Source organism: Anthonomus grandis, chromosome 22 (assembly GCF_022605725.1).
Source record: "Anthonomus grandis grandis chromosome 22, icAntGran1.3, whole genome shotgun sequence".
NCBI classification, from domain to species: domain Eukaryota; kingdom Metazoa; phylum Arthropoda; class Insecta; order Coleoptera; family Curculionidae; genus Anthonomus; species Anthonomus grandis.
The window spans coordinates 42,942,490-42,969,940 of NC_065567.1; the positions used below are offsets into that span (position 1 = coordinate 42,942,490).

Here is a 27,451-nt window from a genome sequence, read left to right on the forward strand (position 1 = left end):
AATTTTAATGTTAGCTATTACCAAAGAAAATAATAGTAAACTAGTTAGTTTATTAGTTATTCGTTAGTATAATTATCTTTGCTATTACTCTGTATTTTATTGTTGCTCTGTATTGATCAATCTTTACCATGGAAAAAAATACTCTCGCCTCCATCATCTTACATTAATTTGATACACTGCTAGTAAGAATCTCACTTATCCAATTGAGGTTCTTTAAAAGAAAGCAATTAAAAATATCTATAGTCATTGGTTTCATTACTCAAAATCCCTCTACATTAACTATAATATTTATTTATTGAATTACAGTATCAACAGCCATAGAGGCCAATTACAGATACCACCTATAATATGTACTTACTACTCTAAAATAAAATCCAAATATAATATTAGCATATAAATGTACAATGCGCCTAATAAAAAGTTTAAAATATTTCTTATAATCTATAATATATTTAAGTATTTACAACTACCCACATTTAGAAAAAAAAATATACATATTTATATTATCACATATCAGGCATGAGACTATTTAGGCATGAGATAATTTCTGTAAAATGTCTTGAATCTGTAATAGCAATATCAAGGTCGGAGGCATAAATATTAAAATAATTACACATTCTATCTATATATTGGTGAGTTCTTGTATATACTTGTTCTAGGACAATCGAGATGAAAATGTTTTCTTTGTCAGGTATTACCAACATTAATGAAGAATGGCAACATTGCCATAATTTGAGGAGCATCAATCTTATTTGCCAAAATTTTATAAATGTAGACTAGGGATGTTTTAATGCGCCGATTTTCTAGGGATAATCTGTTAAATATTTTCAGAAGCAAATTATGGTTATAACCTTGCTCGGGATAATATCGAAATCTCTTAAAAAACTATGGTTTTAATCCAGACGTCATATTGTGGAGACCAAATTATGCTTCCATATTCTAACCTCGGTAAAACCAGACTATCAAACAGTTTTAATCAACACTCAACATTAAAGTTTTTGGCAGTTCTTATAACGAAACCCATTATTTTGTGTGCATCATTACCTGTGTTAATAATGTGATTGGTAAAAGCTAAATTACAGTCAATAATTACACCTAAATCATTTTCATTGCTATTTTGTACCTATCATAAGAATTAACAATAAATTCAATTCAGTTTCCAATATGGTTCAGCGCAGAATTGAAATCAAATGTCTTACAAAAAAGATTGGCGCATGCAAAGTATAAACAGTCTAAAGCCGTTGAAGACTATGAAATGTTCAGTAATCTTAGAGCAATCTGTAAAAATCAGGCCGATCAGTGCTACTCAAACTATATTGTGCAATCTTCTATTAATTACCCAATCTTCTATTTCCAGTGACCCTAAATATTTCTGGAAATATATAAGAGATAAGACACAAAATAACAGTATTCCATCTACTGTGAAATATTTAGATGCAGTAGGTGAAAATGGCCATGAAATAGCATCTTTATTTGCACAATATTTTTCTGCAGTCTACTCTCCTGATGAATTTGATGTTCAAGAATTTACGCAGCCTGATATTGCATGTTTTTTTATATTAATCAAATGCATGTACAAATATCTGAAGTCTTTGGAAAGTTAACCAATGTTCATAAAACACTGTGCTTTTGCTTTGGCACGTCCGCTATGGCTGATTTATCATTTGTCTTTCAAGACAGGTAGTTTTCCAACCTCATGGAAGTTAAATTATTTGACTCCTATATTTAAGAATACTCGTCAGAGGGATAATGTGAAAAACTATCGTCCTGATTCTCTGGCTTGTCAATTTGCAAAGGTTGTTGAAACCTTGGTCACAAAATTTTATCAGAGAAATTTAAAAACATAATCTCAACTAAGCAGCATGGGATTGTCAGGGGTAGGTCCATTACCACAAATTTGTTGCTTTACCAAACAGCTTTGTCGGGTGCCTGGGAGAATGGTATGTCGGTTGATTCCATATATACTGACTTTTCCAAGGCCTTTGACAGGGTTTATCGTTCTCTTCTGGTTACGGTTAATTGTCAGTCTATGGTTGTCTTTTGGCCTGGTTAAAGTCATATCTGTCTGAAAGAACACAAATTGTATAGATAAATAACTTTTACTCTAGTCCTTTTCCAGTGACTTCTGGGGTTCCTCAGGGTGCCCATCTTACCCCTTTTTTATTTAACCTTTTTATTAATGATGTTGTTCATTCTTTTGATTATTGTAATGTGTTACTTTTTGCTGATGATGTTAAGATTTTTAGAATTATAGACGGTAACTTGGCACATCGTGAACTTTGTTCGGATCTTCACAAATTTGAATTATGGTGCAAGAACAATAGAATAGTCCTAAATGCTAAAAAATGCAAATATATTCAATTTACCAGGAGCTTTAGTCCACCAGTACCATCTAATGAGTTCACTTATTGAGAAGGTATCAGAGATACGTGATCTTGGGGTGCTTTTTGATTGGGGCCTAACTTTTTTAAAACATATTGAAAACCTGTGTATTAAGGCTTATAAAATGTTGGGTTTCATTAAGAGGCACACTCATGATTTCAGCAGTATTGATTTCATCAAAGTTCTGTATATTGCATTGGTTCATAGTCAACTTGAGTCGAATTCATGTATATGGTCACATTATTATGCTAAATATATAATGTGTCTAGAAAAAGTTCAGCGTAAATTCATAAGATACATTGCTTACAAGCTTAATATTCCTTGTATTGATATTAATTACAATGAAATGTATAGATTACTGAACATTGAAAAGTTGGAGACTCGACGTAAAAACTGCGATATTGTCACAACATAAAAGATTCTTAACAATTTAATACAGTCTCCTGAGTTGTTGGGCAGCTTAATTTAAATGTTCCTCCTACTGCAGTGCTCAGACAGACTATATTATTCTACCTTGAACAACATCGTACACTGTATGGTGAAAACCGTGTAATAGGTAGAATGATGATTAACTCAAATAGTGTCAGTATAGATTTGTTTCATTGTTCTCTGAGTTCACTTTAACGAATTTTAAAATCTGCTTAAGTGCAATATAATTTTATATCTTGACTTTGCTTAAAGTGTGTCTTCTTTTCTATTGTAGTTTACTCTGTTTTAAACCATTGTTGTCCTTATATTTAATTTAATTTTATTTTATAATATTAAAGTTAGGTTACAACATACATTCATGGCTGTTTCTAATTATTTAAATTCTATACGAATCCTGCTTGGAACATCAACAAAAACTTACAGAAAAACATAATTCAGAATGTTGGTCCTCTTAGGTTTCTCTCCAATCACGTTGGTGTCATTGATTTATTTTATTTCATTCCTGCTGATTTGGAGACGTTGGGGACAGTGATATTATGTATTAAAAGTAAAAGAGCTCTGAGAAAGATGAACTTTTTATAAGACTCTTTTTTTTAATATACCTGATAATGTCTTGAATATTTTAGGTCAATCAATAGATGGGTCTTGGGAGTCTGATGTCTGCGCTTTTCTTGTCCATAATTACTTGCTTCTTTTCGTAACAGAGTGAATCTACAAGACCCACCAAATTATAGACCTATATCATTACAAAAAAAAAACGGGTAAAGGCTAGAGGAATTTTATTGTTAAACCGTATTTAATTTAGCTTCCGCTTCCGAAAGCGTTATAATACAAATGATTCCATTTTTCAGTTCTTGGAGAGTCTTTATTCTGGTATTTATGCTGGAGGAGTAAACGCGGTAGCTTTATGAAATTTATCAAAAGCATTTAATTGTGTTTATCATTCAATTCTGCTGCAAAAGCTCTATCACTGTGATTTTATGTGGATGTGTCACTTTCATAGTTCGAGTCCTGATGAGTTTCATTATCTGGTAGTTGTTAGATCATCGTTAGATCGTGTAGGATCATCTCAATCTGAAATTTTAGAAAATAAATGGAGGAGTAAGTGTTTTAATTGCCTTCAAAAAAAGATCCACTATTTGTTTCAGATTTTGGTGTTAGAGCAATGACAAAGTTGATGATTGCAAAAACATTCCCCTTGGAAAATAATCCACCATCCAAAACATTTTTAAAGGCATAGTATATATATAAAAAAATTCCGTGTTTCATTTTGATCTACTCACCCTGTATATTTCTGATACGTTAGATGAAGTTATATTCAATAAGTAAATATATCGCAATTGCAACATCCTGGACAGGTCATTACCACAGCGAATTAAAATTTCCTCTTATTCAGCCTAGGAGTTTTTTAATTCTACTGGCGTACCGCTTTAGAACGTGCTTGCAATATCCGTACACAGCAGCGCTTTTAAATGGTGCTGAATTTTTATGAAGCCAGGTCGGCGACCATCCTGGGACTTAATTCTAAACCTGCTAATTAAACATCCGTAATCTCGATCTTGCAGTACTCCTTTGGTACCCAACAGTAGTAACTTCTTAATATCTCTACTAATCCTAAATAATAATTTTGGTTTCTCAAAACAATCTCTAAGTAATTTTGTTCAGATAGTACTAGATGCTCAAGAATGTCATAAAAGGTTGTATTTATCTTCTTTATCGTATATTCGATACCAATGGTTATTTGTCCATTGTAATCTCAAAATACAGCACACACATCCCAGATGGAAAAACACATAACATTTTCCCAAAGACATAGTAATCTCACCAGTTGTTTAAAATATTGCAATGCTCATTTATATGCTGATGACACGCAACTCTACTTTTCTTTTTTTCCTGAAAGTAAAGAAATAGCTGCCAAGAAAATAAACGATGATCTAAAAGCCTTAATAGATTTTTCAGAAAAACACAATCTGCAAATAAACTCGTCTAAATCTACCTTCTTGATTTTCGGCAAAAATCGCGAAGTATTGCATCAGAGTATGGCTTTGGAAGCTTCCTCAAACAAGCTTTTGCATTTTACTTGTTCCCGCAATTTGGGACTTCACATTGACACCAATATGAGGTATAAACAGCATATAAGTAAGTGCATTCAATCTTCTTATTCTAATTTAAAACAACTGTTTCCGCATAGACACCTGCTTTCAACATCTCAAAAAATTACCTTCTGCGACGCTCTGGTTTTGAGTCATTTTAATTTTGCCGACGTATATGGTCCATGCTTAGACTCTATCGACAAAGGTCGAATTTAGCGAGTACAAAAGTCATGCTTGCGATTAATTTACGGCATTCGTCGTGGAGATCCTGTCAGTTACATGCTACGACAAACCAAATGGATTTCCATGGAGGATCGTAGAAATTTGCATGCTGCTACTGTATTTCACCAAGTAATAACTTTAAATCGCCCCTCGTATCTATTAAATAAAATACGCTATAGAACTGACGTACATTATTTGAATCTCCGACATAGAGGTCTAATTTCTCCGCCTTTGCATTTCTCTTTTTTTTATAAAAGGTAAAAAAACACGAAATCTACAGCATCACAAATTGATGACATTTGGGATGCTGTAGATTTCGTGTTTTTTACCTTTTATAAAAGTGTATGACCAGCATCTTTGGGATAATGGATGAATTTTTCGAGTTATTGGATGTTTGGCACTTGTTGGGGGATACCTAGTAATTTATTTTGGATGCAATAAAAGAAACAAAAAAGAAATTATAAATTATTTAATGAGGGAGGTTAAACACGAATCTTTTTTAAATTGCCTTTAACCTCCTTTTTGCCTATATTATGGTTAAGATTTTTTAAAATTTTAAAGCATATGATATTTATTATCTTTGTATCTAGTTAAGATATAATATTTTATTGTAAATTGGGCAAATAAACGATGTATTATTTATATTATTATTATTTATATGCAGATGATAAGCAAGCAGCTCTACAATCTTTCAAGCCAGACCACCCTTTGGAAGCTGTAGGTCAACTGAGCCAAGATCTAGATACTCTTCTTTCAGTATCACAGAAACATTGGTTAGCACTTCTAAGTCCCAGATGTTGCTTTTTAGTAGAACTCGGTCGCAAAAATTAATTTGGCTTTAGATTCTAATTGAACATAGAAATTTACATATACAATCTTTGAAAAAAAATGCTTTGCGACTCCTTAGTATTCTCTCGTTTTAATTTTGCGGATGTGGTTTAAAGTCCATGTTTGCTAGAAAGGAATAAATACCGCATTCAACTACTAAAGAACCACTTTGTAAGATTGATTGGGAATCAGCTAAATTACGGGACGGGGAATGGATGAGAGGCGTAGTCTTCCCTCAGTTCTTTTGATTAAAAAAATAATTTCAAGAGCGTGTCCTGATTGGTTATACCGAAAAATAAAGTTTAGCTCTGAAATATATAATCTGGATGTCCGCGATACAGATTCAATAACAATCCCAATTCACAAAACTTATATGTATAATGTATTATATCATAAGATATTGGTGTAAATAATTCAATTGTTGCATTTAAGGTTAGTTACTGTTTCGTGGTATAAGTGGAATGAGATAGTTGAGGTTTAGTACTTAATATAATTTGGTGTACAATATTTAACATTATTTTCTAATTAGCCTATTTGCTACATACCTTTTTGGTGCCTATACTTGGTTCAATAGAGTAGCTATTAAGCTACATGGCGTCACGGAGGCATTAGTGTTATTTTTTTTTATATGATTTTATCTGTTTAAAATTGAAATAAAAGCCATTTTATGATTATGATTATTATCAGGTTTCATGCCAAATGGCAATCGCACTCCCCCTTGGGGAAGGGGGTGATCGTTCACTTCTCCCAGATATATCAGATATCAGAAGGATGAAGCACTTAGAGGAGTTTCCGGAGAGAGGAGTCCTTTCCATGTTATCGGACTCTGTTTTTTACCTTTATTTACACATAATGCACTTAAACTAAAATTACATATGTTTCTTAAACTAGTTGACGTTATAACTTTCTGACGATTGTTAATAATACGATGACGATGTCGATAATAGCGTCGACTTCTGCATTAGTTAGATTTATTAGATTAGCATAGATGCTTTCTTTAAGGTTGAGCAATATTAGTGTCATGTTGTTGATACAATAATTGGAACTCTCCGCACTTCTCTCATTTTCCATTGTCTTCGTATCTGGTGTTCAAGATCTCTGTACTTAACAATCTTTTTATTATGTTTCCCTCTTAGGGTGTTATTATTAGGAATAGCTACATCAATAAGGGATGTCTTCCTTTTTCCAGAAAATTTTATACATTAGTATTAGGCTATATACCTATTTACTCGTTGGTCACAAGAAGTACAGTTCGATCCCAATACAATTTGCGTTGCTCATTTTCAAAAACTGGTTCTGGCTTATAGGTATAACATAATACCTTGACTGCTGATAAGAGGTTTAGTCTTTCTGCAAGCTCTTGATGCAGTATCTTTGCAACTAGATCATGCCGTTCTTTATATTCCGTTGGTGCAAAAGTTTGACATCCACTGGTGACATGCTAAATAGACTCCGTTGTCTTACATCCATACCTACATCTGTCACTTTGTACCATCGGGTCTATCTACGACAAACTTTAAATAATTTCTTGTTGGTATTACTTTACAAGGAGCTTTTCGGTTTTGGGGAAAAGCTGTCCCGAAGTCAACCAGTAGTTCGACGCCGCTATGTCGAAATACTCTTGTTGAACCTTGTGAACATGCCTTCTATGTAGTGGTTTTCCTATCCAAGCTTGCATTTTTTCTTGCTCGGTGCTATGGTGTATGGGTAGCTCCAGCTCCTGTAGTTTAAGTGGTGTTGAGTCGTCTGTTTCCCATACGGCACGATGAATGTATGATGTTTCAGTTATTCCTAAGAAAAAAGAACGCTTTAGTAGCGGAAGTGACTAATTTGCTGAGTCAGTTGCTTCTCTATGTCGGCCATTTCTCTTCCTCCCATATGTCGAGGTAGCGTAATTCTACGGCACTGCGCGGATGATTGACTTTCTTTGCAAATTTTCGATGTCTGTTTTAGTCCATCCTATAAGACCAAAAGAGTAGGTTAATGAACTGACTCCACATTTATTAATAGCTTTAAATACGTTTCTGCTATTAGGACTTGTTTTAAGGAATCGTAGCATTCTTTGCGACTGTTTCATTCCTAGATATTTTTTGGATTCTTCTTCGTCCATAGCATTAACCGTTTTCTGTATGAAAGTCACCTGGTTGTAGTTTACCTTTAATAATGTTCACAGCCACCATTTAACCCTGGTGGGCCAGGTTGCCCCTTTAGTCACCTTTTACGAGAGGCAGAGCATACCGAGGGACTATTCTTTGACCCCGGTCCCCCACAGGGATTATTATTATTATTATTATATATTACTCTCATTAGATAAGTAAGTTAATAATTTTTAAAAATCTAATAAAAGCCTAAGCTTAAGTGATTTACCTCAAAATAAAAAAACTCTCTTTTTACAGGGTCTGGCGGCTCAGTACTTGCAAATCGTCTGACCGAAAATCCTGCTTGGTCGGTTTTGCTTCTTGAAGCTGGAAAAGATGAAATCTTTCTTACAGAGGTGCCTCTTACAGCTTCTTTACTCTCAATCACTGCCTATAACTGGGGTTACAAAAGCGAAAAACTAACAACAGCTTGTTTGGGGTTAGTAGATGGTAAATGCAACTTAGCAAGAGGTAAAGGGTTAGGCGGGACTAGCATTATAAATTTCTTGATATATACTAGAGGAAACAAAAAGGATTTTAATAATTGGGAAAAAATGGGAAATAGGGGTAAGTATAAAATATTTTTATAATTGCGAATTTCAATTTGTAGTTTAATAATTTAAGTCAGTACAATATAGACATGAAGTAAACATCTACATTTAACCAAATTGTTGGTTCCCGGCAGTGTACTACTTACCTCACTGTAGTAATTGAACGGATACAAATTAATCACAAGTATAAGTTAATCATATCTGACATAAAGACCCCGTGTGCTTTTCTTAGTTGGTCAATATTACAAATACGTCATAGAAAATGTCATTCTACTAAAAGTTTAGTGAACATTTTTGCAAGGCCATAGCGGCAGTGCCCTGCGGCAGGCAAGCGAAAGTGGAGATCGCTAAAACATTGTAGTTCTCTCTGTTGCATTAACTCCCTGGGTACTTCGTAAAGATATTAGCGAGTGGTGTTTATTAGTAGGTTTGTACTAGAAAGTAGGTGTGCCGAAATAAAGAGTTTGTGATTGAGGTACAAAATTGTAAATGTAAGTTTGAAATGCAAAATTGAAAGTCTGTTAATCTGGGTTTAGTTCATGTATCGACAGAACCGATCGAATATTACTCAAAAGAAAGAATCCTTGACCCTGATGAATGTTAGATGGAGCCTCGATTTAGAGGAGTGATGAAAAGTTTTTCTATGGTGGCGGGAATTAGTTCCGCAAGGTGGTATCGGCCTACTCCTAGGACTCTATGAAGCGCCGATGATAGTCATAAGACCTACATCTGTTGTCTGTATAGTTTTCGGATTGCTGGCTTGAATGTTGGGAAAACATCGGCAAAATGGATATGTATATCAAATATAAAGTTTCATACAACTGAAAAACTTTTAAAATGGCAAGTAGACTACATGGAGGAAATTTTGATCTTGAGGAGTTTCCAGCAGTGCTGTATCGAAATGAAAAATTCTAGATCAACAGTTTGACTTTCTATACTAAGACCTTTATTATGTTTTTCAAAATTCCACCACTGGGTTGGTTTTCAAAAATCCATTTGAATTTTCTTTTCTAGAAGAGGTGTTAGCTTATTGGATAAGAAGCTATAGTCTTTGTTTCCTAGTATAAGTAGTTCGTCAATGTCTTAAAAAAGAAGGATGAAAGGGTGCAAAATTCTATTAAAAGACTTTTTATCATGCCTAACAATATCATGTATAACAGTTTATTATATTACTATAAGATATTATTTAACTTTTTAGGATGGAGTTATAGAGATGTTCTTCCTTATTTTATTAAATCAGAAAATTGCTCCTCTTGTAAGCAAATCGATGAAGACTATCACGGGTTTTCTGGGTATTTACATGTTGAAAATCCTGGATACGAAAGCCCGTTTGTTGATTTATTTATTAAAGCTGGACAGGATTTGGGATACAAAAACAATGATCCTAATGGGCAAATTGGCTTAGGTAAGATTATAATTCCATAGATTACTCTAACTAAGATGCGCAAGTCCAACAAAAACGCGAATTGTTTTTTGTGACCTCGAAAAAGTGGCTTCGGATAAACCGCATGAATGACGAGTATTGTGGCCTGGAAAAAGCGTTTTTATATAAATTGAATAGGTTTAACCTACATTAATATATTTATTGTCATGACAGAGAGTCATACAATTAACTAGCACTTTAAAGTATAAAATGCAATCAATTTAAACAAACTAACGAATAAATAACTTCATAAAAAGAATACTAATAAATCGAAACATAAGCATGCGGTCTAGACGAACGTAGGCGGAACGATATTTCTCGACCTTAACTATGGGAATATATCAAAATATGGGATGCTCTGGTACCTAACAGTATCAGTACGTTACCTGAGTGGATGCGACGGAGAATCTAAATATATATATTTTATAATATTGATCAAATATTTTTGTGTCTAAATTAAGTATATTCTTATTTTAAAGTAATAAAAGTGTTAACAATAGGAAAAATGTCAAAAGAACGTGAAAAAAGTATAGAAAAAAAACAAGAAAATTCAAAAATTAAAAACTGTATTAACATTAATAAAAATAATTAATAACGGGTATTTCCTCCCCTATTTTGAATAACAGTACGGGAGTAATTAATTATTCATGCTTAAAATTATGGATCTTATCTCCTTTTGATCCAAATTATTCCATATTTAAACAATATCGCCAGTGAGTCCATATAAAGTGTTGGGAGGGTTAGGAAGTTCTTGAAAACAGCGGTAGATCATGTCTTAAACATTCTCAATTGGATTAAGATCAGGACTATTTGCTGGCCAATTCATAGTTTCAATTCCAACATCATTAAAATAATTTTGAACAATCAACAAATTCTCAACAATGTAAGGGCCAAATAGTTCACTTTTGCAGGATCTCCCTTATCAGGTAAACCTTAACCCCTATCAGGTGTTAAACTGCCATTATTAATAGCAACCAAGTCCGTACGAGCAGTTAAAGAGATTCCTCCCCAAAACATATGTAACTGACCCTCCACCAAATAATCTGGTGTTCTGGAAGTTACATTGGGCATATCGTTCATTTGGTCTTCGATAAAATCTTATACGTCTTTCTGGTTTTATCTGACCAAAGAACTCTTTCCCAGTCTTCATTAGCCCAATCGATGTGTTCCCTAGCAAAAGTTAGTTACTCTAGGGTTAAAGCTGGTCCTCGCGCTGGGATTCTTGATCTCATATTAGATTCAGCAAGGCGTCGACGAACAGTATCAGTTGAAATTCTGAGTCCATCTGCTTCCTATAGCTGTGTCTGCAGCAATCTTTCTGTCACAAACCTTTTTCTTAAAGCAGAGTCTTATGAAACGGTCTTGAACTTGTGTAGTTATGCGATGTCTGCTTTGACCAGATCTTCTTAAGTGGTGACCTGTCTCCCTATAACGCTCAATCATACGGTAAACGGATGTATGCGATCCACCAAATCTCTCTCCAATTCTTCGAAAGCTCCATCCCTCTTCCAGTAAAATGACTGCCTGCGCACATTCTTCAGCCGTCAAATTTCTTGAATGACGTTCCATGATAAACACTATATTTCACTGTACCTCACAAATGTAAATTTTCAGTACAAATGATAAACTTTACCAATAAAACTTACAAGCCAAAAAAGGATGTTAATTCAAATTTTATCCGGAATTCCAACAAAATAAAAAGAAGACAAACATAAACACCCGTATAAATTTAGAACGTCTATAATATGGCAGTTTAAAATAAAAATAAATATTGGCACTTGTTTGGAAATTTCCAAAAATAATTCGAAATAATGTAGTGGTGCGTTAATTTTGCTGGCCAGTGTATATCGGATCGGACCACATCTATTCAGATATTCGCATCTGACTTGTAAGAGTAATATGTGATGTTATTAAAAAAATTATAATCTTTGTTTGACCGATCCGTCTACATGAGCAATCAGTTCAGTAGGCTTCCTCTCCTGTCACCAGCCAGGAGCCACCACCTACCTAAGTAGGATAACCGATCTAATACGGCTTTGTTTTCTTTCTTAAGAGAGCATCTTATTGCCTGCTGTAGTATTATTTTCAAATATCTCAAGTATTAACAGAAATTTAACTTTTAATTAATATAGAATAAAAATTACCTTGTAAAGAATTTTGTTTATTTTAGGATTCTCCAAAGTGCAGGCAACTATGAAACATGGCCGACGATGTAGTGCTTCAAAAGCTTTTTTAAAACCGGTATCCCACCGTTCCAATCTTCACATATCTCTTCAAAGTAGAGTGACAAAAATTCTTATAGACCCTAACACTAAAACTGCTTACGGCGTAGAATATTGGAACAATAAACAAAAATACATTGTGAAAGCTAGAAAGGAAGTTCTTTTAAGCGCTGGAACGATTAATAGCGCTCAGTTATTGATGCTGAGTGGTGTTGGACCCAGCGATCACCTACGAGAGAAGGGAATTAGTGTTTTGGTTGATCTACCAGTGGGATATAATTTTCAAGATCATGCTGCCATGTCTACCATTCCATTTTTAGTAAACGAAAGTATAACAGGTAAGTAGGTTTATATAATTTATATACTTATTAAACAAACATGTAATGTATGTTTTATGATTCGTAGAACATTGAATTATTGTTGTTATACGTTATATGTTATACAATATTAGATTATTTCTCCCATGGTTTCTTCGGTCACTTCTAGATGTTTTTTTTTAAATAAAATTTGATTTTTTAGTTTTATAAAGATTATCTAGTATACACTAATGAAGTAAGAGAAAGTCTAAATTATGCCACATGCTGCTATCATCCGCAAATAGAGTTAAAACTCCATAAGTAGGAATAAAACTGTGAGGGACTCCTTATTTTCCAAAGCATTAATATTTAGATCTACAGAAGACTCGTTGACAGCGAATACTTAAAAGTGTCAGTCAGTAGTTTCAATAGGAGGTGATGACTGACACAATCAAAAGCCTTTCTTTTTTAAAGATACCAATAGTAATTCCAGTGAATAATGAGGAGTCAGCAATTACTAATGGATAGAATATTCTGGAGACTATTCTCAAGGCCTCCGGTTCAATAAACACATTCTCATGTTGGTTCAATCTTTGGCGAACTAGTGCTTGATACTCGCAGAGCAGGTTTATGCCTTTTTTCTCATATCTTTAGTTAGAGTTCGTCTATTAGGTATCTTCTAGGGATGCCACAGAATGATCAGACCTACCGAAGGCAGTCTGTGGTCACCCTCTGGCCAGAGGTGTATAATAGGCCGTCTTATAACAAAGTCGTTTACATTGTTTAACAATTTTTTTGTAAATGCATATATTTGTATATTTGTAATTTGCATATATTTGTATGTGTATTACTCTTTTAAAAGTAGTAAACTGTCAACTGATAATATTACCTGTAAATTAATCAAGAATTTGCGAAGTCAGTGGCGAAATAAGATTGCCGAGAGAACAACAAAACGGTCGGCAAGGCCTACTATAGAACAAATCGCGGCCTGAGTCAATACAAGAATATGTGGCAAATCATCAATCAGCAAAATTTTGAAATTTGACAATAAATTAAATACCAGCATAACTCTATAAAAACTAATATTATTATTATTAAAGAAGATCTTAGTCTTTATCGAGAGAACATCCAGTTACAGGACATGGAAGTTAAATTTTGCCAGTTAGAAACCAAAAACTTAGATTTAAAAAGATAATTAAAAAATATTGAGGAGGTGGGAAGAAAGTATTTATTATTTTTACATTTATTATATATAAAATTATATTTGGACTAAAAGATGAAGCAGATGTTTTGCTGGAAAGGAGGTCTGAACTTATGCAATAAGACCTTATCTGTTAATATTCAGCAGAAAAAAATAGATAATATATACAGGATACCATTAAAGTCTAGTGGCTCTTGGGTATGTTCGAGCGAATTCACTGTATAATAATTATACAGTGACATTTAACCTAATGATCCCGAAATGACTACTATTCTCAATTGTGAAAACTTATTCGATGGTGACCTTTTTCAAAAGACTTAAATATTATTAGCAACGCTAGCAAGCAGAATTACTGCTGCTTCAGTGTTTATATTCTCTGTCAAAATGCGTGCATATTAGGCTTATGGTCTGTAACTTCCTTACCTTTCACACCTTCATATCCTGGTATCCACATTAGAGTGAGTTTGTTACTGTTTGACAGTTGTTCTGCTGCCAGTCGACAATCCTATACTAGCCAGGAGTTAATTTTATAGGATGAGCACTTTTAAACAGCTTGTAGGCCTTTCTCGGCACATTTAGAGGTAGCTTTAGTAATGCGTTAACTTCGGCTTGAAAGATGGTGGATGTACTACCTAGGGATGCTGATATTATACATCTAGATCCATAGACTCCGATCTGACGTCGATTTCCATCTTTACTCCATCTGTATACCAGACTATTCTAGTATTCCTACAAGGTCTTTAGGAAAACTTCAGATGTTTGAGTTGCTTTGACACCACTCGTAAGTTTTGCAATATATTTATTCAACTTATTAATTATCTGGACTTCCTCGTTTTAGTACTTTTAAAATTTAGGAAAAGTTATTGTCCCTTTTCATGTCTTTCTTATTTAAAAAAAAACAATTTTTCTTTAAATTTTATGTCATTATAGACGCAACTACACTTTTAATGAGTGCCTGAATTTTCCAAACAATGATGTGTATATATATCATTGTTTCACTCACTGGAAAAATTTATGAACTGCAAAATAACCTCTGGAAATTTGTTTTTAGATTTTGCCCCCTTCAACGAATTTCTTACTATGGGTTATAGACTCAGTCGTTGCCCTTGCGATAAACACCTCAGATAACAACAGATGTTGCTGACAAAGTTGAAATTTGATTCAGTAGAACCTCCTGGTTTCACCAAACAAACAAACTATAAAATCGAATTTACTCATTTTTTTACCAGAGTAAGGTCATATAATTCCTAAAAATAAAATTATTAGTAGATGTTCGGCAAAAATTTTAAAATATTACAGAAAACAAAAGTAAACATATTAAAGTAATAACAATTTTTAGTTTCAGACTTATCAGTTCAAAATCCAGCTGATATTTATAATTACCTTGCCAGAGGTAAAGGGCCTTATACGATTCCAGGAGGTGCAGAGGCTTTGGCTTTTATTAAAACCAAATATACAAAAGATGAAAATGATGACTATCCTGATATGGAACTTGTTTTAGGAGCTGGAGCGTTAAATGGGGATGTGTTTGGAGGATTTAGGACATTATTGGGTAAGGTTCTCGTTTTAAAAACGTTAAAATATTCGAAACTTCTAAAAAGCAAAAGCTTGCTGACCAAGGGGTTGGCCAGAATTGTATCGTCAGAAATCAATGCGTAAATATCAAGGTGACTATCAAATATGTAAATTTGCAACAGAATATGCGTGAGATAACAGCACTCGTCAATGGAACTTACCACTACTCACCAAAATTTCATCCATTTTGGACGCGTAGTTGTAGCAACAGTTGAGTGTTTTTTTATGAAAAAACCTCACTGTTATTAAGATTGAGTGGTTATTAAGATTAGGTGAAATAGAAAGGTCTAAATAGATAAAAATTAATCTCGCCCAAAATTATCATATTTATATATCATATATATATATATATATATATATATATATATATATTGAGGGCGTCTAGTACTAATTTTGGTAAATAATTTGTAGCTATATAACATTAAGCTAATTTGCCTATGTTGACCATCTGCAGGTCATTAAAACCTTAATAGAGCAGTCCGACGAATGTAACTCGTGCTATTGTTTGTCAATGATGAAAAAACCTTCGACTCTATGAGACACAACAAGATGTTTAATGCTATTGCTGACTACCAAGCTCACAGTAGATACTCTTCCATCCTACAACATAGTTAAAACCACGTGTAACACAGCAAGTGTAAAAGTATGTGAAAGACCGATAAATTTCAGATATAACGTGCAGTCGACGGAGAGGCACAATCTCGCCTAAGTGTTTACCATGCTTATAAAATACATGTTCAAAAATATTGAGCTGGAGAGTCTAGGTATAAATATCGATAGAAAAGATCTTAGTCACCTCTGATTCTCCGACGACATTATATTGATATCATATTACACATGAAGAACGGAAAAAATGCTGTCAAAACTGACACCTGCTTCCGACAGAGTTGATCTCAAAATCAACACAACAAAAACGCAATTCATAACGAACCTGGTCCCTAGCTAAAATCTTCCGATACAGGGAAAAGACATCCTATAAGTATCTATGACCTGAGATCAGAATCGGCAGATATAATCAAACACGCGAAATCAAGCCGAGAATTGGACTAAGATGGGCAGCTTATGGTAAACTTAAACATATATTTAAGTCAGAGATTTCGTTGTGCCTGAAACGCAAGGTTTTTGATCATGAGTTACGAGACTTCGGTAACGAAGAAATCAGTAAATAAAGTGAGAGTTACACAATGCGCCATGGAACGTTCTCTATTGGGAATTACCATAAGGTATAGAGTTCCCAACGAAACATGATATGACAGAGAACCGGGGTTACAGCTGCGGTAGAGCGGATAGCTGGCTAAAAGTTGGACTGGATATGTAGCAAGAAAGTGACATGAAGAGAGACCATTGTTTAGCAGTTCATTATTTGTATGACCACGGTTCTTAAAGCACATCTCTGTGTGACCTTATTCAACCAATTTAGCTACGAACGACTTTTATCTTGTGCGCTCGGAGGACAAAGATTTTCTTAAATGACGAGGTCATCACTTTCACCAATAATTACTTTATAGAGAAAGACGCAGAGTACCATTTGGGTTAAAGGAACGAGAGCATCGTTAGAAGTAGGTAGACTTACAACAAAACTGTTTAGAAAAACAATAAATGTAAAGAAAAAATGTCGGGGAAAAGGTGAAAATGAGAGATTCACTGTTAGTTTCCAAAGCTTAACCCATACCATCATTGAGTGGTACATCTCACGGGCATATGAGACGCGAAAAATGTCCACCGAAGAAATTGCAGGTAAATTGCCTCTTGGCAATGATAAGGTCTGCCTGGGTGTATTTATGATAGGCAGTTACTGTATAGCATCTGAAACAGGAGATTGCAAAAATTTTGTGATCTAGATCGCAGGCAGAGGGAAGTGACAGTATTTCAATGGGCCTACATTGCTAAACCAAAGGGCCATCTGGTATAAAGATGAACATTCTCTAGAATGAATATCAATAGAGGTGGTGCAGGACTCTGTGATGAGGTACCATATATCAGTAGAGCATATTCGCTGCAGGAGCGTGCTACTGTCTTTTTGCTTTGTTGAAATGTGGACAGGAAATCCCAAACTACGGACACCGCAATACAGCGATATCAATCTGCTCGGACAGTAAGGAGATTATGGCCGAAAAAGTGAGCTCCAAGCTCGTGCTGGAGTGCATAAAGGTCCTGAAGGAACTGGCGAAGATGGGCTACAGGGTTCAGCTTCTCTGGGTGCGTGGTGACTTAGGCTATGCTGGGAATGAGAAAGCGAACTCCTTTGTTAGACTGCGACCTGTGAGACGGCCGGTTGGGCCTGAACTCATAATCGATATTGCTAAATGCATAGCAGTTGCATCAATGAAGACTTGGCTGGATAACTCGACTCTCCGAAAATGGAGGCAAGCCTCTGATGCATGAGAGAGGCTAAGGCACACATAGAGCCCATTTATCTGTCTCACCAGAAATCTACTGCGCGTAAAAAGAAGCGAAATTCAGCTAGTGAAGGTCTTTTAAGCGAAGACTGGAATGTAAGTCGCCATCTCCACATTATCCGCAATGAATGGATAATAATCCGCGGAATGCCGGTGTTATTGGAAAAAGGATAAAAATGCAGACCACGTTATCGGTAAGTGTACAGCACTCCCACGTGCTAGGTTCATACTTGGGTAACACGTACAGTGCACCGAGCAAGTTTAAGTCCTTCAAATCAGAGAGCCTCTGGTAACCCTCAGTGGGGCATGACGGGTCCATTACGAGACCTTTGTGCATAATAGCCCTCTTGGCTGCCCACTGCACTACAAATCTACAATGAACAAATCGGCAGTAACGCAATGATAAACATGTAATTTCCGAAAATTTAGTGATAATCAATGGAAATGCTCAAAAGAATGGTTAAAGAAGAAATATTGAATCTGACTTAATTCAATGAAACCTAGTTCTTGATAAAATGAGGACAACACTCCTTCACCATCACGGCCAGAATGTGATGTGGCCGAATGGAAAACTCTAATTTTAATTTGTCGCTAACTTTCGTAGTCTTAATCATGACGAATATTGCAGATGGATATAAAGTCAAGTTACTAATGTTTGGAAGGTATAGTATAAGTGTACTTAAAACTAATATCTACTTGAAAAGATCTTAAATTTCCAAGACAATTGAAAACATAATATAATTATACAAAACGTATCGGAGGTGCTTAGAATTTTTAGATTAACTAGTCAGTTGGATTGTAGACATTTTAAATTTCAATAAAGAAATAATCATAATTAGCTGAAGTTCGAATAATTTTAGGTATCCCTCGAAGTACTTACAAAAAAGTGTACCTACCTTTAATTGGAAAGCCCTCTATAAGTATAGCTCCTGTTCTTTTGAGACCAAAAAGCAGAGGTAGAGTATACCTCAAAGATTCTAATCCATTCCACTGGCCTGCTATTGAACCCAATTATTACTCTGAGCAAGATGATTTAAAAACAATGGTCGAAGGAATTAAAATTGTAAGTATAATTTAGACGTTTGGTCATTTGAACATCAACAAACCGATCCCACTAGAATGTGAGCTTACTAGTTTCAATAGTATATTCTCATGTTGCCAATTTAAACTTAAAGAATCATCCGCGGTTTATTGAATGTTAAAAATTTTGTTTGCATGCTTTTGAATTATTTTGGTACAATGATCTAAAAATGTGGTTTTCCACTGCAAATCATGAAATTTGCGGTAGGTTTCTGTCTGATATTCCCACCAACTAACATTAATATGAATTTAGTCATTTCGCGATTTTACAGCGTAGATATTAAATTGTGACTTTGATAAAATACGCCAATCATAATAACGCGTGTTCAATTTTTTGGCATTTAGGTTAAATTAATACAATGAGATATTAATTAATAAAAAAATTAAAGTATAGTTAAGCGTCCAACAATATTTATATTTCGCGAAAAGAAATTTATTTTGTATAATATAACAAATAAACTGTATAAACTATCTAATTTTTTTTAACAAGTGATGCTTTTGAGCAACATAAAGTAGGTATATATAGTAGGTCCTCTCCTTGTTATTTACAAATCTGACATTTTCCGATGCAAGTCTCCATACAGGCAGCACCATTTTGCAAACCATTGCGTAAAGTTTCATGTAGCTTTTGAGCCAAATTCATAGAATTATTGGTTCTTTCCACACAGAAACACACCTTCTTTATTGGTCGAATGGAATTACCTAAGGAGATAATTTTTATTATTTTCTATTAATTTATGATATAGCAACATCAAATAGAGTTTACAAAATATTCTTATGTAACAGTGCAAACACAACTAGAGAAAATAAATAATATACGTAAAACATTTTGTTTTTAAAGTTTCTTTGTTTAATTAATATATTAATTTAAGGCTACAGATGCAAAAGAAATAACAAGTTTGTAAACAAGTTTAACTAAACTCCAGAAATTATTCTTCTCTAACGAGCAACACTGGAAGCAATATCCCTGTATAAAGTAGATCAAAAAGGCCCCCAACAATAGCAATTTGATTAAATAAAAGTCTATCTAGGGACAAAAATACTTTTTAAAGTAATACTACAACTACAGTTAGGTGACTGCGACTTTTTCTTGGGTAAATACTCCGAAGCACATTCAATTGACGTCAGTAAAATACCTGAACCAAATTGTAAATAACAAAGGCAAATATAAATAGTATTTATCTGGTGCAACTGCCACAGGAGGTGGTTGGGTTGGGTTTACTTTATGACTTTTTTGATAAAACCTGCCATTCATAATAACGCTAGTTCAAATTCTGCCAACAGCAAAGAAGTATCACGCAAGCAGAAGAAATATCTGCCACAGGAGGTGGTTGATCTATATTTTTATAAATAAAGACAAAATCTACAAAACCATCTTACTGAGAAGGGAAAAGATGATTGCTATATCAGTAACCGAGACGCACAAGGTAGATGCAAAGAGACAGCTCACAAAACAAAAAAACTAGCGTAGAAATGAAAATCTATGGTAAAAGACAAATAAGCTTTGAGAGAAACCCACGGAAAAATAATAGGACTGTTATAAAAGCGGACAAGCAATACATACTGAAGAGGATCAGCATTCTAAGTGGGTAACTATACCTGTAAACTAAGGAAAGCTCCAATCGGCTAGGGCCAGTCTGCAGATACGCTTTCTTCTTCTAAAAGAAGAATATGACGTATCATTTAAAGAACCGACCAGAGCTTATCTGTCATCATCTGATGAGAAATGTCGGCAACTGAGTTTGCCAAATGTGTTAAGCTAAATACAACCGCACAGGATTGTGTGACGTTCGAGAAAAAAAAACAGGATTGAGGTCTTTAGGGTGAACACGATGTTACACCAGTATTACTACTGCTGCTATTTAATACGAGTTCTACTACCACATTATTAAAAGAAATATTTAATGGAATCTAATCGAATAATCTAATTTTTCGGAATACTATGCATGATTCAAACCTATGGATATCAACCATAATGAGATCTGTAGCTCCTGAATTAATTCTGTAGATAATTCACTAAACAGTTCCCTTTGGGTAAAAAGAGATAATCGTAAAGCTAAATATTTTTAGTCGAAACTATACAGGTATGGAAAACTGTTGAAAAAGACTGAATTTTATGGATTTACAATTTTGCGTCTTTTAACAAGTATAATATTAATTTTTTCCTACGTCCGGCATACCACTATAATAAGATATAATATTGATAATTTTATGACGTACGGACTTACAACGGTAAGGAAACCCTAAAATAAACCTATTATAAGAATAGTATTGATAGTTTTTATGAAAAGAGTTGTTAACACATTAAATATAACCATAATTCTTTTACCAAATCAATAAAGCTTATGTAAATTATTGGTTTTATACACAATGTCCACTTGGGTATTTGTATACTATCTTGATATATTCTGGTTGTACGTCCTCCTAAAATTGCTGTAGGCAGGGAAACAAACATGTTTTGATGGCGATTTTTTCAGTTGGCTGCTGTAAAAGAACTTGTTATTTTATTTTAATATTTTATACATACAAACGTTATACATATAAAATTAATACTCACATACAGGATGTCCCCCGCCTCGACTTACATATACTAAAAGTTGTCTATATTGAAGTTCAAGTCGAAAATGTCTTACACATATATTCAAAACGACATGATAAGAGTCATAAGCAATTACATTATTGAGGATGTAGATTTCAATTTTCGGAAAATTCTTCGCGGAAATCAGCTGGCGGGCTCTAATGCAAATGGTTACAAGAAGCTTCACATTCATCAGCAAATCATTGTTTTTGACTCTCGTTATCCTAAATGAGTTTGTCAAAAACGGAAAGTGCTTCAAAGGGTTAAAAAAGAAAAAATGGCCGGTTTTGATCTTCTTATCGTGTTGCAAAATTCCTATTATTCTCTGAAATTAAAGGTTGTTTTATAAAAAAGCGAAGACTAACTCCGTGGAATATTTTTAATGATATTATTTTAATGAACCATGAACCGTTTAATATATATTTGAGGAGTTCATTTTTTTTGCTGTACAACATGGTGCATTCAATTTTTGCCAACCTTTAAACCTTGCGTGGATTAAGGCAAGGATGCGTAATATCCCTCATGTTCTTTAATGTTTACTACGAACCTATTTTCAAACAAACCTTGGAGGAATGTGATGAAAGCATACTAATTAATGGCCAACGTTTAAACATAATCAAATACGACGCAGTGATATTCACAGGCAGTTTAGAAGGCTTACAAACACCGATGACACGTATAACTAAAATTAGCCAATTGTACGGATTAGACCTAAACACAAAGACAAAATATATTGTCATTAGCAGGCACCCAGTCTTATATACACAGATGATTATCAACCAACAACCAATTGGAAAAGTTGAAATCTACATATATCTTGGCATGAACATAAATGGTCAGTGGAATCACTCCTTAGAAAAAAAACAACGTACGGCAAAAGCCAGCCCAGCATTTATAAAAATTAGCACCGTCTTCTTCTTCTTCCTCGCTACCATGGACTCGTGTCGTTATTCGACAGCCGCTCAAGTCCGCTAGCACCGTCTTCAAAAGCGGTGACCTGCCGCTGAAAACCAAAATCTTGTACTACAGTGCTATACTTTTTCAGTTCTGCTACACGGAGCGGAGGTCTGGATGCTCTCGGAAGAAGCTACGAAAAAACTGGAAGCATAGAAATGTTGTATTACAGACTTATCCTAAGAATCCCATAGGTCGACCCAATTACAAATAATGAATTCATACGCAGAATAAGAAAGAAATGTGAAATTATTGCCTTAATAAAAAATCTACATTTCTCCGCCATATTAAGACTGGACTGTTGCGCATAGCCGCCAACAAAGTAAGAATGGAGAAGTTGGCCGCCAATATTCGGAACAAATAAATACTGCACGAGGAAACCATGAAAATTCACTGTTTCAGAGATATCAATAGTGGCACACTTTATTTAAGCAATTCTTCAACGTTTCACATTTTGACATAATTTTAATAACTATTTAATTTTCTTTTTAAATAAGAATTAGCAATAATTATTTGTGTATAAGAAACTCTTAGCATTGAACAGTCGAGTCCCGGGACACCTTGTATAAGTAGAAACACATACAGATATTTATATTTTTGAAAAAAATTATACTAACCCTTTTTCTTAAAATGCTGCTTACAATCTGAGCACCAAGTTAAGCTGTCCGAGGTATTTGCTGGTCGAGATAGAAACTGTTTGGACTTAATTGTCTTCTTTGGCAAAGAAAAAAAGGTTGACTCATATTTGGTACAGAGGGAACACGTTTCAGATTCATGGTGTATTTCGGAGGAGCAGTAACGATCGAGTGGCTGCACACTGTTACTACTATTATTGGTTTTGATGCTTTTGATGATACTTGTAACACTGGTAGATTCTGGTGCGCAAAGGGAATCACTGCAATAGCAATAGGGGATGCAGTCTTTGCATATGTTATTATTGGCTTTTGGGATGGCTTCATATCCTGCCATCTAAAAATAAATGATAGTATTCATTTCTGCTTAATTAACTTTTAAAACGAAGATGCACGTTATTTTTCTACAAAAGAAACACAAACTTATTAATACATACAAAATTCTACTTTAAATGAAAGCGTAGCTTGCTTAGAAATAAGCAAAAGTAAAACTAAAAAATTTCAGCCAACATTAAATTACAATATTTGGTTTACGTTTTATTATACATATAAAAAAAATTGCTTTACAGTAAATAAGATGCTACAACTTCAAATCCATAAACGGTTTCAATAGCAATTAAAACTGACGATGTTGAGAAAGCTTTGTGATAAACCTTTGGACCTCCACTGACCCTAGACTTTGAAACATCTATAATAAGAATAAGGTGTTAGATTTCGGATTAGAAGGTTTCGGAGAAGGATAGATCGGTTTTCGGAGTCAGGGAAATGGCAAGAGCACTCCCAGTCAGCCGAAAATATCTCATTCCACTGAGCGCCCGCAACAAAGTACGGCATTATTTGCTGTATGACTGCTCTACTGTTAAAACTAAAATCGTTGATTGAAAAGGGAATCACCTCTTCAATCAACGCTAAAATCGTTATTTTAATTCGCCATGGCTGCTTATACTCCGAAAGAGTTCAAACAATCAAAAGATATGACGACGGTAATTCAGCTACAGCGTGTAGAAATTTATTTACAGTCACGTTTGACGACATCTTTGTGCAAAAGTCAAAATGTTTCTGCCACAATAAACAAGAATGCATAGAACAGCGGGATGAAATGGTTTGTAGTGCTTCATAAACTAAATATTTGGGCAGGTATTCTGGAAGACAATATTATAGCACCGTTTCTTATTTATGGTCCTTTGAATGCCTAAAGTAAATGCCTTTCTACAAAACCAGATTCTTCCTGTCATTATATTATATACATGGTGGCCCATCGAAAACAGTCCAACAAGGTTTAGGGCTCTTTTTTAAAAGATTTAAAAAAATGCTCGGACCCATCGATTTTTGATTGTAGGGGGACAATTTTTTTAAATACTTTCAAGCCCTTAACATCAACCCCTTGTTGCAACCTCCTCAAAATCTTAAATAAGAGTGAGGGTCAAGTGATTATATATAGCTTATTTTATAGGACTTATTCTAGTTACAACTGCCAAGTTAGAAATTGCTTGAGTTTTCGCAGTATGAATACCATTGTTTAATTCTTTTAGCGCTAGTTTTTAGAGGTTCTTGATTTACAAAACAAAAACGCTTGCACCCGTCGATTTTTGATTTAAAAAAAAAGATTTTTTGTTTAAATTTTTAACCCCACAATTTCAACTCCTTAGCGGGGGCGACATTCACCCTCATTTTTTTAATGGGAAGGGGTGTGTTGTGATACATCTTTTGAAAGGGCATTGAATTTTCTTTACAATAGCGTTTTGTTTTTTAAATTTGAGCTACACATCGCCAAGCAATGGAATTCTAAACATTTTACTGGATATTTTGGGTCTGAGTAAAAAATTGTTTTTAAACTATCAAAAATTAGTCAACAATCCGACTTTATCTTTAGTAAACAAGTTGATGTGAATTAGTTATTTCTGTGCTTTTCTTTCGATTCGATAAAAATGGTTTATTATATTGAAATTATTGAATTATACTTTATAAACAATCAATGTGCAAGACTAACGGCAACTTTGTTTAATGAGACACATGCATATAAACACGTACATCATGGTTACATCCTAGAGTTAGTGGCAAAATTTTGGGAAACTGGTTCGGTGGCAAATAAAAAACGGAATATTGAAAATCCAGTGAGAAATGAGGCAGTAGAAGTCGGTGTTCTCGGTGAAGTTAGTATGAACCCTACATGAAAAATTTTGTCATGTAAAGGGGAGTCTCGCGGACCACTGTACAGCAAATTCTAAAACATAATAAATGACACCCATATAAAGTTCAACTTCTTCAAGAATTAAATGAAGATGATAACGACCACCGTTTACAGTTTTGTGAAATAATGTCCGAACTAATTTCATATAATCCCAACTATCTTTTAAATGTTTGCTTCTCAGACGAATGTTCATTTTTTCTCAATGGCACTGTCAATCGTCATAATTGTCGGTACTGGTCCGACACGAATCCAAGGATCTACCATGAGGTTCACACTTAACACCCTCAAGAATTAAACGTTTGGGTTGGTATTTTTGGTAATCACATAATTGGACCATTTTTCTTACCGGGAGATACGTACTTAGACCTTTTGGAGAATGCCGTTAACCCGGCATTGATTGAAATTATGGCAAACGACCAACGCTACCATGAACAAAATGCGATATTTCAGCAAGACGAGGGGCTCCTCCCCATTATGCATTACCAGTACGGTAGTTTCTGGATGAAACGTTTCCTAGTAGATGGATTAGGAGAAGGGGTGCTATCGAATGGCCAGCAAGATCACCCGATTTATCTCCTTTTGATTTCTTTTTGTGAGGACATCTGAAATCGAAATGTTATGCTACCCAACCTGAATCGTTAGGAGATTTATGGAACTGCATCATTCATGAATGCCAACAAATAACACCCGATATTCTTCACAATGTCCGGGAACACTTTGAACAGTTACTGTACTATTGTATGAAGGTAAACGGCGGTAAACATTTTCAACATTTAATAAGATAATGCGTAAGTATTAACTAATAAAGCCAAATTAGATTTCTCTGGAACCCAGAGCTCATATTTAAAAAAACTCACCCCTTCCCATTTAAAAAATAAGGGTGAATGTCGCCTCCGCTAAGGGGCTGAAATTCTGGAGTTAAAAATTAAAACAAAAAATTGTTATTCTAAAATCAAAAATCGTTGGGTGCGAGCGTTTTTGGTAAATCAAGAACCTCTAAAAACTAGCGCTAAAAATATTAAACAATGGGATTGTTTCAAAATCTTTGACAAGCTGTAATAGTGCGAAAACTCAAGTCAGCAATTTCAAAATTGACAGTTGTAACTAGAATAAAAAGAACTTAAAATAATCTATCACTTGACCCCCACTCCTATTTCAGATTTTGAGGGTGGTTGCAATCCTCGCCAAGGGGTTAATGTTAAGGGGTTAAAAGTATTAAAAAAAATTGTTCCCCTAAAATCAAAAAACGACAGATCCGAGCATTTTTTATTTTATTTGTTTAAAAGGGCCAGAAACGTTATAGGTGACCGCCTACATCTCCTGATTTGTCTCCAAATGCGTTTTTTGTGAGGTGATTTTAAGGAAATGATCTACAGCCACCACGGTATTAGGCCAGCCAATTTAGAGGAATTAAAGAAACAAAATAATGTGTCACAATTCCTTTAACGTGAAAAACTCTTTCGGAAGTATAAAACAATTTTCGCAATGTTCTAACAGAGTGTTTAGCTAAAGAAGCTGGTTTATTTGAGCCTTTTATTTAATATTATTTGTTCATATTTTTTATTGAGTTATGTTATTTGATAAGATTTAAAGTTTTTTTTTTATTAGACTAATTCTTTAATTTTTATTTTGCATTACACAGCAGGCGAGTAGCAGAGCGCACAAAATGCATGCATACGTGTTGTCGTATTTCGCCTTTAAGCATCTTTCCATGCTAATGATCGATTCTCCAACCTGTATATGTTGTATAGTACAGTTACGATTACGGAGTTACGGTATTTTGAAACTCAAAAAAATAATTACAAAGTACATTGATGAAATGATGAAGGTTAAAAGTGTCTAGTTAACAGTTTTCCATAACCTTAAAAAAGCTCACATGGCTCTCTTCATGATGTTTTCAACTATAATTATTATTTGGTAGCTCGTAAGCAAATGACAAAAATCAATAATAATTATTGAGTTAGTAATATTTCAGAGGATCTAATTGGCATTCAATATTAAGGCACAGTTATGTCCTTTACATTTCTCTCTTTACACACACTTTACTGATATTCTTCCGATAAATGTATCCTATACAGATAACACCACTGTAATTTTGTTGAAGGAAATGTCGGAAGTATATGCAAATACAGAAGTCTCAATAAAATAAGAAAATGCCTCGATACTTTTAAACATTAACTTTGAGTGCTGAGAAAACGAGCTATTTTCCTTCTTAATAGGCGAATAGTTCGAACTTTAATATTTATAATGTAATAGA

General features: G+C 34.3%; 2 protein-coding genes across 6 annotated transcripts in view; one reads left to right on the plus strand and one right to left on the minus strand.

Annotated features, from left to right (window-relative positions):
* LOC126748318 (glucose dehydrogenase [FAD, quinone]) overlaps positions 1 to 27,451 on the plus strand; it is an 84,486-nt gene that overhangs the window by 15,396 nt on the left and 41,639 nt on the right. For both annotated transcript variants that reach the window (XM_050457465.1, XM_050457464.1), the window contains exons 2-6: positions 8,351 to 8,659; positions 9,842 to 10,048; positions 12,237 to 12,626; positions 15,125 to 15,337; positions 18,620 to 18,822. In XM_050457465.1, the coding sequence (XP_050313422.1) occupies positions 8,351 to 8,659; positions 9,842 to 10,048; positions 12,237 to 12,626; positions 15,125 to 15,337; positions 18,620 to 18,822 (1,322 nt within the window). The remainder of the gene's footprint in view (positions 1 to 8,350; positions 8,660 to 9,841; positions 10,049 to 12,236; positions 12,627 to 15,124; positions 15,338 to 18,619; positions 18,823 to 27,451) is intronic.
* LOC126748322 (spermatogenesis-associated protein 6) overlaps positions 19,234 to 27,451 on the minus strand; it is a 35,937-nt gene continuing 27,719 nt past the window's right edge. Inside the window, exons 4-6 of one of the 4 annotated variants that reach the window (XR_007664697.1) lie at positions 22,989 to 23,340; positions 21,169 to 21,320; positions 19,408 to 19,541 (exon numbers count right to left, since the gene is read on the minus strand). Coding sequence is in view for 2 of the 4 variants with exons in the window: in XM_050457470.1 (XP_050313427.1) it covers positions 19,381 to 19,541; positions 22,989 to 23,340 (513 nt within the window). In the remaining 2 variants the exon portion in view is untranslated. The other 3 variants (XR_007664696.1, XM_050457470.1, XM_050457471.1) reach the window with 3 other exon arrangements.